At 32.3% G+C, this 13,505-nt stretch overlaps 1 protein-coding gene across 1 annotated transcript; it reads left to right on the forward strand.

Annotated features, from left to right (window-relative positions):
* Window positions 1-4,746: 4,746 nt before the first annotated feature.
* LOC144564977 (serine carboxypeptidase II-3-like) lies at window positions 4,747-11,810 on the forward strand. Its single transcript, XM_078314583.1, has 8 exons — window positions 4,747-5,229; window positions 6,300-6,407; window positions 6,529-6,806; window positions 6,897-7,151; window positions 7,745-7,863; window positions 10,640-10,732; window positions 11,234-11,339; window positions 11,595-11,810. Exons 1-8 carry the CDS (start codon window positions 4,806-4,808, stop codon window positions 11,739-11,741), a joined length of 1,530 nt encoding a protein of 509 aa, XP_078170709.1. The 5' UTR covers window positions 4,747-4,805; the 3' UTR covers window positions 11,742-11,810.
* The last annotated feature ends 1,695 nt before the right edge of the window (window positions 11,811-13,505 follow it).

Here is a 13,505-nt window from a genome sequence, read left to right on the forward strand (position 1 = left end):
GAATATGAGACTACAAAGTGGTCAAACTTTCAAAATTTATTGAATAGTCAATTAAATTGCACCGAGTGGGCTCAAACTGAGAATGACTTGTACCACTCACCAATAACTACCTCCACTTGTTTGTAAAAAAAAAAAATCATAATATGCGAATTAATGGATAATATTTTTGCCAGTAAAAATTAGCCTTTGATCTGGTGACAAAAGTACATAATGGGTTCAAAATTCAGATGAAAAAGAAAGGAGAGGTAGCACAGTTGGTTAGGTAGAAGTTCTAAAACTGTTGTATCCAAAGATCGAGAGATCGATTTTTCCACTCACAATTTCGTAGTTTCTGCCAATATTTTAAAAAATAAAAATTCAGATGAAAAAAATTATTTATTATAATAACAAAGGTATTAAATAGTTGGGTAATTTGACCTTCAATTTTTATTCAAAAAAATATTTTCGCTCGTGGTTCATCGATAAATAAGATCTATGTCATATATAAAAATCAATATGGTGTAATGCATGTTCCCATATTTTTTTTCTCAATCTGTAATACATGTGTGCTCTGTCTGTGGTGGCAAATTTAGAAATTGTAGAACTTTAATTTTCCATTACAAAGAAAATTATGTTAAATATTACTACATTTCTCAAACTTTTTAAGATAAAGATGGAATCAAACTTTTCAACTATAAATATCTATAAAATAATAAAAGTATTATTCATTCAAACTAAAAAGGACGTGTATTACGCCCCCCTGATTAGTACCTCCACTCGTTTCCAAAAAATGATAATATTTAATTATGAACCATGTAATCTATGAATATCAACATGATGTAATGCAAATTCCACATTTTTTTGAGAAACCAATAAGCAATAAATGTGTGCTATGTGATTCATTATAGTGTTTTTTCACTTAATGAATTAATATAAAACCTTGGTACATTTCTCATTCAATTTTTCTAAAATAAAGATTTTTTCAAGTTTTGTAATATTAAATATTTATAAAGTTTTCTCTATTTAATTTCAAATGTACGACCTCTCGTACAAAAGACATATCGATTTGAACTATTATATAAAAAAATAGTTCTCATATTTCTCATTCAGTTAAGAATCATGTCCGGATCATTGCCAATTATCAATGAATTTTATTTAAAAATTTGCAATTGCCAATTTCTATAATCTTTATAGTACCAAAAAAGTTCAAAAGTAACGCTAGCACAAATTTATTTGAACTCATAATAAAACAAATGAAATGTAACAGAAAGTACCACATGTGACATGAGGTTCTGTTTCTTTGAGAAACCATATTTAGATATATGCAACTCTGAATCAATAAACAAAGAAAAGAAAAAAAGTTGGCATTAAATTAATTTAAACACCAATGCAATAAATTCAAGTCCAAAATGGAGTTCAATGATTTGGAGCAGACGTATAGAGCATTTACTGCCGAGCTTCTATATTCTATTCTATTCCGTGTTTGATATTTGCAACTCATATATATGCATCTCATCGTGTATCGAGTCATTTATTGAAATTTTTGTAACATTGATTATTGTACCCCATTCTAGAAAAGTTGCACAAGATTTTATCACAACCAAATTCTATTAATTGAATAAAGGTTAACTGAAAAGATGAAAAAGTTACTTGTAAAAAAACATATAATGTCAAATCTCCCACTAGAAAAAGATTTACATGGTTGCATGAAGCGACCCGTTACATGGTTAGGCACACCACAAGTGACATAAAGTGCGGCCGCGGAGCTTTCCTTTTCAACGGACTTCAACAGTATAACAACAATATGAGGTATCCGGACGGGAAATTGGCCTTTTGGGCTGGAGAGGCTGAGGCTGAGACAGAGACAGAGACAAGACAACATGATTTTTGTGACTCAGCGAGCCCGGATCCTCTGCATTCTCTATTTCTCTCCCCGTTTGAGTTTGAATTCAGATTGTTGGATCACAATCTGGTCAATCCGAGTCAAATAAATTAATAAAAGGAATGCTTACTTTATATTTGAAAACGATATAGAACCCACTTTATAGCAAAGATGATGAGAAGAGAATAAAAATGACACAGTGATTGACGATTTGAAAAGGATATATTTGGTTGGGTCCGAGTAATGAAGCACATGTGAATTTTTTTAATGAACAAGATTAAAAAAACATACTATAAACATACAGAGAGACACTACACAGTACAAATGCTGCTGCGTCACCTGTTCAAAGAGGAATACAATACAAATCATTATTGCATGTTCGGCCGCGGCCGGTGAGGAAAAAATAAAAATGATTGGAATATATATATATATTTTTTTATTGTAGCTGAATAGGGATAAATTTAATTTAAATTGTAGCAATTAACAAAAGTGAAATTGAGTTTTAATTTTTACAAATTGGTTCTTTCTCTATTTTATTATGAATTAATTATCTATTTCATAAGGTGTTGGAATAGTCAAATTGTCCAAAATATGTGTAAATTAACGGATAGAACTTACAAATTACTCTGTTAATCTTTGTGCGGAAGCGGATCTTGCGAGCGTAGCAGTATTACTGGTTATGCAAGAAATCACAAGCCGGAAGTCGGAAGCCCTGCGTTTTTCACGACCTAAGGCCCTTAGTATTAACAGAGTGTTTCTTGGTGCTCTCTATTTTTTTTTCTCTTTAATTGGCTGTCACTATTCACACGTTTTTCAGAGAGATATTAAGAGACAGAACGATAGGGTTTATATAAAACCAATGCACCTCTTCATAACGGGTCAGCACCTCTTTATAACGGGTCATGTTTTGGATACGGATTTTTCATAACGGACGTACCATTTAATAAATCCAACAATATAAAAATAGCTCATCCATTGATATTTTTTTACTCTTTTGTTATTTTACTTTTCCACCTTCAAAAGAATACGGCTAGAATATATAGTTAGTGACTGAGTCTATCCTTGAATTCTTAAAAATAAAAATCAAACCCGGACCCCTCTTATAGATGGGCTGTGCAAGAAGAATTCAGATCCAGTCAAATACCTGACCTAGCTAGTAGAATGAGAGGGATGATAGCCATTAATGACTAGCATCTGAAAAGATAAGCGTGCTTTCATTCAATCCTCACTCAAAGAAAACCAACCCAAGGTAAACAGGCCTCTAAAACTTGTACATAAATATATAGTAGGTTTGGATCTAGCTAGGTTTTGCCTATCATTGGTTGAGCCTCAGTCCTTGCTCCTTAGTGGCCAAGTCGCTGCAAATTTGGCCGAGCTTTTCATTTTTATCTTAATTTAATTTTGTGAAAAAATTGAGTTTCGATCTGATTTGACCGATTCCTATCAAATTTTCCAATTATGTTTCCGATGAAAATTAACAATAATATTTTAACAAAAATAAAAAATCATTAAATGAAAAAATTAGTAATATTTTTTATCACTGATAGAAATCCTGACTACATCTTCAATAATAGTGCAAATTTAAAATCTATACCAAATTATATTTTCTCCCTATTCTTCCACTGTACCACCTACAGTCAAACAGATAAGAATTTGGCTTGTGATAAACAGTAATTAATTAACTCTTTTCTATATATTAGTACTATCTACAAATCTACAATGTATGATGAGGAAGATTAATGATGAAGTGATACCAAATATCACTTCCAGGAAATAGTAGTTCATCACTGTTGACAGAGCATTAACATGTAAACAGTCTGGAATTTTGTAAATAAATTGGGCTCTGGATCAGGCAAATAAATACTTGAACTGGCTATTGGACATTCTGGTTGGAACAAAAATCAATCTTAAATTGGATTGTAGCTAGTGCCTAGTGTGTTGAAGGATAAAAAAAAATAATAAAATGGTACTTGCACTATTGGCTATTTGGCTGGCTTTTGCATTTCGTTGTCAAAATGCTCAAGCAAGTACACGGTACACCTTTTTACACCTTTTGAGTATGGAAATTAATGTTTTCAAGTGTAATTTTGAACTCGTTTTCATGTTATCAAATATCTAAAACTAACATATATGCTCCAAAAAAATATATATAAACTTGCACAAATTATTATTAGAGCAATTTTGTCGTGATATATAATTATCGAAAATCTATCTTTCCGGAAAGAGACGAGAACTCGTGCTACTACACTTTCTGCAGTTCGTGAAGCTAAATTTTTCAGCAAAAAATTGTTACAAAGTTTTATGTAGGTAGTACAATTAGGGGTGTGGATCGGATATTAGACAGATTCGAATACAAATTGGATATTAGACAAATATGGATACATATCAAATATTAGATAGATAAGGATATGTAAGGATACAGATACAGATACAAATATCCGCTTTTATAATAATGAATTATATAATTTTTTTCATAATATATATTAAACTATATGATATATATTTATTATTCATATACGAATAATTAAAATTTAGAACTATATTCGAATATCAGATATCCGCATCTAATTTTCGAATACAAATTCGGATACTGTCGGATAATATCCGACCCGTTTGCACCCCTAATTACAATACAATACTATTCATGAGTTTTTTTTTTTTTTTTTTGTAAATCTTGGCAGTGACTGCCAAGTGCATGAGTTGTTTGTTGATATGCTAAAATCTAGTCGACGGTAGATGAAAGATTACCTCCATTTAAGGACAAATGGAGAGGATGTGGATTTGTTCTTGTCCCACGTAAAACGCTCTAGCGCCTAGCCGCCTACCATACCATACCATACCACCTCTCGCGCGCTCCACTTCATCTCCATTATAAATAGGGAAAGCAACTCGTAATCTCAAAAGCAAACCACAATCCAACAACAACAAATAGAAAAGTAAAAAGATGGCAATGGGGAGCAAAATCCCACCATACCAGTTGCTATCCCTACTAATAATTTTACTATTCAAAATATCTTCTCAAACCCATGTACCGGCATCAAGACGGCAAACTGACACACTTAACAAACTAATATTTGATCCAAGAACATTCCACCGCCATGTCAGCGCCTCTCCCGGGCTGATGTCCACCAGCCTCTCCACCTCAGCAGTTTCGAGGGTGTCTTCTCAAATTGGGAACAAAGAGAAAGATAAGATTGAAAAATTGCCCGGGCAACCGGAGACGGGCGTGAATTTTGATCAGTATGGCGGCTATATAACAGTTGATGCAGAGAAAGGCAGAGCATTTTATTATTATTTTGCCGAGGCTGCAACCGGAGGTGGTGATGGTGGTGCTGCTTCTAAACCTCTCCTCCTATGGCTTAATGGAGGTAATATGTTTGTTCATAATTGTGGAATTAAAGCATGGTTACTTTTCATTTGGACCCTGGCTTTTCTATATTATATATATGTTTTTTTTTGTTTTGATTTCAATTGGACTTATAAACTCCACCTGTTATTTGGATGGTTGATCCAAAATTTGAAAGATTTGATCAAATGGTAAGAAAAAATATGCTCTAAGCAAGCTTAGGCTTCTAGTTATTGCTAGTGCAAACAATGATTATATATATTTTTTTAAATCATGTTGTATTCTTTTAAGTTCTTAATTGGAAAATGATTTGTCACATTTGAGAAATTTCTCAGAGAAGTCATTAAATAATTCTAATGCGTCATGTATAGGCAAATATTCAGAGGAGTGAACTCTGTTTTGACACGTGTGAAATTAAGTGTGAACTCTGTTTAATTTTTAACAAATATATAGGAGAGAATAATTATTAGCACAACACATTTTGCTAAACTGAAAAAAAAAAATTATAGCCAGCCCGTCAATAATACGCAATTACATCTCAGAACCATTTTCACTTTAACTGGGGCCACTTGAATATAGGTGGAAATTGATGCGGAAAAGGGTGTAAGCACAATTTAAATAATGGGAGGTGCTCTTTCGAAGATAAATAAACAATGGAGTTTCTTTTTGTTCGCCTTTGAGGGTGGTTGAGAAACAACAAGAGTCATTTGAACTATTTTAAGTAATGAACCACTTTATTCCTATACATTCTTTTCCACAACAATTGCATGTTCCGCAGTTCCAGCCTGCAATAACATACGCATCATATTAATAAACGCAAAGAAAATGTTTCTAGATAATTAAAGATATTAGTCATGCTTAACACAAAAATCAATTTTTTTTAACCTGCTTTTTTTTTTATCAAATATATACTTCTTCTTTTTTTTTTTTGCAAAAGGTCCTCACACAGGCAAGAAAATTCAATATCATCTCGGATACAATTTTCATGACCTAATTTATTGATTTTTCAAGTACATAAATATATATTTTTAATTAAAATTTTGGCATATTGTTGTAACTAACCTGACTAATGTAAATATTGTGACATGCAAGGACCTGGATGTTCATCTTTGGGGTATGGCGCCATGGAGGAGCTGGGACCTTTCCGTGTAATGAGTGATGGCAAAACTTTGTACCACAACCCATTTTCATGGAACAAAGGTTGGTAATTTTCATGCAAAAAAACAATAAAAATAAATGAAGTTATTGTACAAAGCATTAACTTCTATCAGAGAGAGGATTACTTACTATGCTCTGTACTCTCTTATTTTTTTATTTTTAGTGGCCAATGTTTTATTCCTCGAAAGTCCAGCTGGAGTTGGCTTCTCGTACTCTAACACCACTAAAGATTATTCGCTAAATGGCGATACAAAGACAGCTCAGGACAATGTTGCGTTTTTAGTGAATTGGTTGGAGAGATTCCCAGAGTACAAAGGAAGAGATTTCTACATAGCCGGAGAGAGCTATGCTGGCCACTATGTTCCTCAGCTTGCGCACGGAATTCTCGCATACAATCACAAAACCAAAAGCCAAGATAGCATCAATTTTAAAGGCATTATGGTTGATAATTTTTGAGAAAATACCATTAAATTACGTCATGAACTCAACACTTGTGAACATTACTAACACATGTACATTTGTGAATGCAAGATTGGCAATGCGGTTATCAATGACGACACCGACAATAGCGGCATGTATGATTTTTTCTGGACGCATGCTCTCATCTCCGATGAAACGATCAATGCAATTCACAAGAACTGTAATTTCTCCCTCGATAGTAGTGGCTCCACATGCTCATCTGCGCTCGAAAATGCAGATTCGGTTTTTGGCAACCTTGACATCTATAACATCTATGCTCCATTGTGCAAGGGTTCAGGCACAATAAGCCCTCCGAAAACGCCTTCGGTTAGTTCAAGTGTTTCTTTAATTGTATGCTTCAGTAATAAAATGAACTTTAACTAACAAACATAATGCATGTTGAATTTTTACTTCTTTTAGTATTTTAGCATAATTTTCCATTTTAAGTTTTTAACACATTTTTTTCCATTTTTTATTTAGCGATATTATGTTAATCATAACATCAAACTTTATTATGCTAATAAACACTTTGTCTATAATCTCTCTGTTTCTACCTTTCCCACAAATCATAAATATATCAGGATAGTATTACAAGTTTACAACGATGGCCACAAATTTTGCTTTGTGTGCCTTCCAAATGGCCATTAGTTTGATGTATTCAGCAATACCATCTTTTGCAATTTTAATTTTGTGTCAATAAAATTTGTGGCACTTTATTTTCTCTTTAGTTGTCTGATAAGATTGCTTACCAACAATTGAGATGCAGGGGACACATTTTTTTCCAAGAAAATAACAGAGAACTTTCTGAAGGCAACTTCTGACTATTCTTTGTATTATATAAAATGCCATTCTAATATTATGTACATGAAAATAATAAAGAAGACGGTTCATCTATATTGATGTAATGTTTGATTATGCAGATTGAAGATTTTGATCCATGTAGCGATTATTATGTAGATGCATATCTAAATACTCCAGAGGTACAGGAAGCAATGCATGCTAATGTCACCAAGCTCAAGCAATCCTGGTCTTCTTGCAGGTACAAACATTTTTGCAAACTTGTAGAAAAACATTTTGGTAGGAATAACCTCAAACAAACCCCTTCTGGCTTCTGGGTCAATTAATTGGTAGTTGATCAAGTCTTGACAAAATACTTCATTTTTGTGTATTCTCAAAAACATATTCCATTTACCTCTGCTTTCCTTTTCACAGAATGAGAGTTATACAAGGCACATTTAAAAATAGAACCGAACAGAACCGATTAAGCATTGCAACCGAACTAAACCAAACCAAAGTTTTATTTCGGTTTGTTCGGTTCAAACCGAAATATATTAATTTTTTTATTTAAAACAATTGATTTATAATAAACCGAAGTATATTAAGAAATAAACCGGGGCAGTCCAGACCAAATTCATAATATATAAAAATTCAGTCGGTTATTTTATTTCGGTTTAAAAAATTTCCAAACAGAACCAAACTATTAAATAAAAAAAAACCGAACCATTTGATTTAAACTAATTTGGTTCAATTCAAAACCAACTAAACTGGACGCAATGAACACCCCTAGCTCTATATACATAATTCATACTATATCCTTTTGTTTGCCCAGAGAAAATGTTTTTCTTGTAAAGTCACATGGAAAGGTTCCTATAATTTAGAGTGCCCACCCTGGAATTGGGCCGTTGGAATCCAATAATCAGATTCCTTGAGGGCTCCAGTAACATTATTGCGTAAAGTTTAGTAAACCAACTGCTTTAACAAACTATGATGCGATCAGGATTCTCTATGTCGGGTCTCCTATGACGAACGGTGTAGTCTGTCATTAAGATCAATTAAGTTAGAAATATAGTGAAGAAAATAATCATTTTCACACATTTGGCTCTTAATAAAATACAAATTTATCAGGTGTCTTAAAACCTCCATTGTTTCAACAATAAATTTAACTTTGTTTAATTTAAATAAATCTAAATTGGTTCCTTGGATACATAATAAATAAATAACGAGGGAATTAAATATAACAGAAAATTTGCTCACTTTAACACTAGCATCCTCTCTCCATTGTACTTTGGACCGATGTGACTTTCCACTTAAGCTAATTAGGAGAGGAAAAATAATCTAATATTTAAAGGCAAGATTCCTCACCTAACATACCAACTCACAAAATAGTTAGCAATCCCATCCCGGGTTTAAGGTGATTATGGACAAGCGTGCCAATGCTTACTAAAAACATCATCAATTTTATATAGGATTCTAGATGGCAATTACTTGTGGAAAGCTAAGAGAGGAAACTTTTGAGTCTTGATCAAGAAATTAAATTATATTTTACAAGATTAGACAAGGTAGGGAATCAATCAAAATTTCCATGTGGTTAGTCCTTTTGGCTGTTCTAGAGAGTAGAGATACAATCATTACTAATACATAATTCAGTAATGTTTTTCCTAGATTTGCTCCGTACTTGTTGGCACTTTTAGAGACCTTTCTGATAGTTTCTTGGATCAGGTTTTAGTATTTAGGAATCTCCAAAAGACCAACAATGCGTGGATCCGTATTTAAATTCGTGCAGATGATTTAAATTTACGGGGAACTTAGACCGAGCATCGAGTTCTGTTCGGCGGAGTCAAAAATTCGTGATTCGTGAATAATTCGGATATAATTCAGAAATAATTCAAAATTATCTAGATCAGTAATCTCAAGTCCTACAAGAGAGCAAAAATAAAAAAAAATGTTCTGGAAAAAATTCGAAAAAAGTTGGGAATAATTCGGGGGAAATTTGCGAATAATTCGGTGTTTGATTCTCCATCATTAAAAAAAATTAATCATCGCGAATAATTCGTGAATCTTGTGACTATGGTAGTTGCACCTACTCCACTGTACAATGCAGCTTCATGTATACTTCTGGAAAATATCAAAACTCCTGAGAAAGTGAAAAATCTCATGGCAACTGGCAAGTAGTCTTTTCTGGTATAGTCATCTTATCAGTTCATGGCCTACATTAAATTAATTGCACAAGACTTTTAGCATGCAACTATTAGGTGTAGTGAAGCCACATACAGAGTATCTGTAAGCAAGCAGTGCAAGTTATTTATTATGACCTGTTAACTGATATCTTCTTTTATTAGGTACTTGCTGAAATTGAAATTAACCTGTAATTTCGCTTAACTAAATAAAATAGTAAATATAAATTAACCTGATATGTTTGATCAGTCTTTTGAGGTTTTGTATATATACAACAGTAAACCAATTTCCCCTAATTAAAATACATTATTTTACCATGTTCAGAAAAAAATATATTGTTTATTGTCACTTTCGCTCGAGACAGCGACATCCATCCTTGTCAGAAGAGAATTGGCTGCATAATCTTTCTATTTAGGCAAATTACACCATCCTAGAATTTAATAAGCGCTAATTTAATTTTGCGCATACAGATCCTTTTTGTTCACTTAACCTCTCCTTCCAATGAAAGGGAAGGTAAGCGAAGTCAAGAAGCAATTAACTACTATGATTAAGATGTAAAATTGACAATTGACTGAGATATTTTTGAAAAAACAAGACCAAATTCCAAATGATGTAAAATTTGGTCTATAGTTTGTCTGGTATGACCTGAATATGACCTGGAAGAAATGAGAAATTAGCACATTTTCAGTCTGATATGATAGAAGAACATATCTGCCATGTTAAATTATTTTTTGTACTATGTATTTGTGGAATATTTTCTTGCAAGTTAGCTTATAAAGATTGAACATATAATTTATATCAGATCTTTTTATTTCTTTAATTTAACAAATTTGTAACACCATTTCTGCAACAATATGCAGTGATGTTATTTCAAATTGGGTGGATAGCGCTTCAACAGTTTTACCCATCCTAACTGAGCTCCTGTCTAAGGGTATCAGAGTTTGGGTATACAGGTACCAGCATAACTCATTTTATTTCATCTATTTCTGTTATTACAACTTAACTACTTCTATGCTCTCTGTTTCTTCTCACACAGTGGCACAACATTTTAGTTGCTGGTATAAATTAGTGTGGTGCACTTGCACAGCTATTTAATTGTCATGAATAAATAAGAACCGGCCTTTAGTGTAGTGACTACAGTAATGTTTTTTGTATCAGAGGTTATGGATTCAAAGAATTCATTGTTACTTGATTTTGTTCAAACTATCTGAAACATGGAAAAGGTATCGGTATATATATATATTGTGGAAACATTCTTGTATATGTTGTGTTTTGAAAAAGATGCAACGCATTTTTTTTTCCGGTTTCATCACTCATGCTTTTAGGATAACTTCAGTAGGATATTAGATGAACCTGTGCGTATGCCCTTTTATCTTCTTTTCTGGATTTCATCCTTTTTTTTCTGTAAAACATACAAACTTCTTAATCCAAATCTGGAACGATATTAATTACAGTGGAGATGTTGATGGCCGCGTCCCAGTTACATCAACGAGATATTCTCTAAATGAACTCCAGCTTCCTGTCAAGATTCCTTGGGGCGCTTGGTACCTAAACAATGAGGTTCTCTCTCCCTCCAAATACTTTTTTATCCGTAAAATCAAAATATTTAAATGAAAATTCTGAAATGCTGACTTCGGTGATTTTCTGACGCACCAAATATCCGTAATTAATCAACAAAAAACAACGCAGAATGTAAATACAGAAAGTTCCTAAAAGCACAATATATGTATAAATTTCTATCATTATCTCCCTTTAATCGGAATTGAATGTAAATTTCACTGACAGATATATGTATAAATTTTGTTTGGTGAACAGGTTGGTGGATATAGCACAACATATGAAGGCAATCTGACACTAGTGACAGTGAGAGGAGCAGGACATGAGGTGCCCAGTTACCAGCCTCCTAGAGGCCTTTCACTTGTACAATATTTCCTTGAAGGAAAACAACTTCCAACAAATTGAAACCCATTTCTCTCAATTCTTACAAGTGTAATCAGAATTTAAGAAAAATAATAATAAAGGAGCATCCAATAGTTTTCTATAATCCATACATTGCCTATTTTTTTATTTTTTATTTTTAAATTATAGCGAATTATTTTTTTGATAAATACTGGTATCCATGTTGTTACTGTATGATTGAGTGAAGATGTATCGCAACAGCGTGATTAGCGTCAAAACTCATGAATTGACATTTTTAACCTTGGTCATTGAAATTTCAGCAATTTTAAACTGATAATGCCAATAGTGAGATGATATATTCCTTTTTAGCAGCATTTTGACTTGCAAGTTACTAATTGTTCTGTACTAGAGTTATATAAAGTTCTTTCTGTATTCATAAAATCAACAAAAATAATTCCAAAATCTATTGAAACTAGCCTTTTGTCCAGTGGCAAAGGCATATGATCTCTATGTGAGAAGTCATGAGTTTGAAATCCGGATGAATAAATCTTTTGTTACATTACAAGGGTATTAAATAGTTAGATGACTTAACCTCCAACTTTTACTTAAAAAAAAATATCTATTTTTCTGTTATAAAAAATTGAAAAAATAATAAAATAATTACTACTTGTAGTCTAATTTTAGAAAGCAGTTACAATGAAGAAAATCAATTAACTTAAAAATTTTAGACATTAAAATTCATCTTATTCTTTTTTCGAGAAAAGTTAGAGGTCAAATCAATCCATTGTGTTAATATCTACGAGCAATCCCATCTGAGTTTAGAATTATTAGAGCATTGTTATCTTTATAATAGTAAAATATGAGTATTCTTTATCATATCAGCAACTACAACAATTTTTTTGATTAATTATAAATCATTTTTATTATTGAAACTTATTTTAACTTTTAGTCTGTAAAATATATCACATATTTTAATGTACTTTTATCAATTTTGCGATTGAGATGAAGACGCTGGCAGAAAAAAAAATGATTAAATGAGGTTCAAGTAGGGGTGTCAACGGTTACGATACGAGTCGGATTGAGACATTTTCATACCTGTACCGTTATAATAACGAAAAAAATCTTTATTTTTATCCGTCTTTTCGAATACGGCACGGATCTGGTAAACGGATAAAGAAAGGTCATTGACATTTTTGATAAAATATTTTTTAAAATAAAAAATAATGAATATAACTAATTTGTATTATGAAAGTTTAATAAAATACAAAATTTTATCGTATCATGTGTTATTTTTATACAAATATATATCTATCTATATTATTTTATTTTTAAAAATTATCTTATATGAAAACAGATAAGATAACGAAAAAAAATCGTTATTCTTATCCATACCTAATAAGCTAAGAAAATCTTTCTTTTATTTGTATTTTCAAATACAATATGAATCAGATAAATAGGTAAAAGGGTGCATTGACACCCTGGATTCAAGGAAGCTACCGGAAGTCGATATTTTTAGGGACACCACTAGTTAAAATTTTAATTAATTTGTTCCTCGGATTAAGCATAGACACTTGGATTGCCACAAAAGCATGCATTATTTAATTAACTGGGCCTAGTAAAATTTCGGACATTGAGCCCAGTTAATATCGGAGTCTAATTGGGCTTTCATACAATTTTGTTTATTTACAAACTATCTGGAGGGCCTTCCGGTCGGAGCCGTTGACGCACGTCAAGATTTCCGCCCATTTGATCTGTACGAATTTTAAACTGTCGGTATGAAAACAGTTGTGATCGATTACCGTGTCTATCGTACACCCCGAAATTACC

The sequence above is a fragment of the Carex rostrata genome, chromosome 14 (assembly GCF_964058835.1).
Source record: "Carex rostrata chromosome 14, lpCarRost1.2, whole genome shotgun sequence".
Lineage (NCBI taxonomy): Eukaryota > Viridiplantae > Streptophyta > Magnoliopsida > Poales > Cyperaceae > Carex > Carex rostrata.

Bases quoted from the DNA above. Each gene is read 5' to 3' on its own strand.
- LOC144564977 (XM_078314583.1), top strand. From the start codon at position 4,806: ATGGCAATGGGGAGCAAAATCCCACCATACCAGTTGCTATCCCTACTA. The intron at 7,864-10,639 runs GTACAAACATTT...AACAATATGCAG, and splicing joins CAATCCTGGTCTTCTTGCAG to TGATGTTATTTCAAATTGGG. The intron at 10,733-11,233 runs GTACCAGCATAA...TATTAATTACAG, and splicing joins ATCAGAGTTTGGGTATACAG to TGGAGATGTTGATGGCCGCG.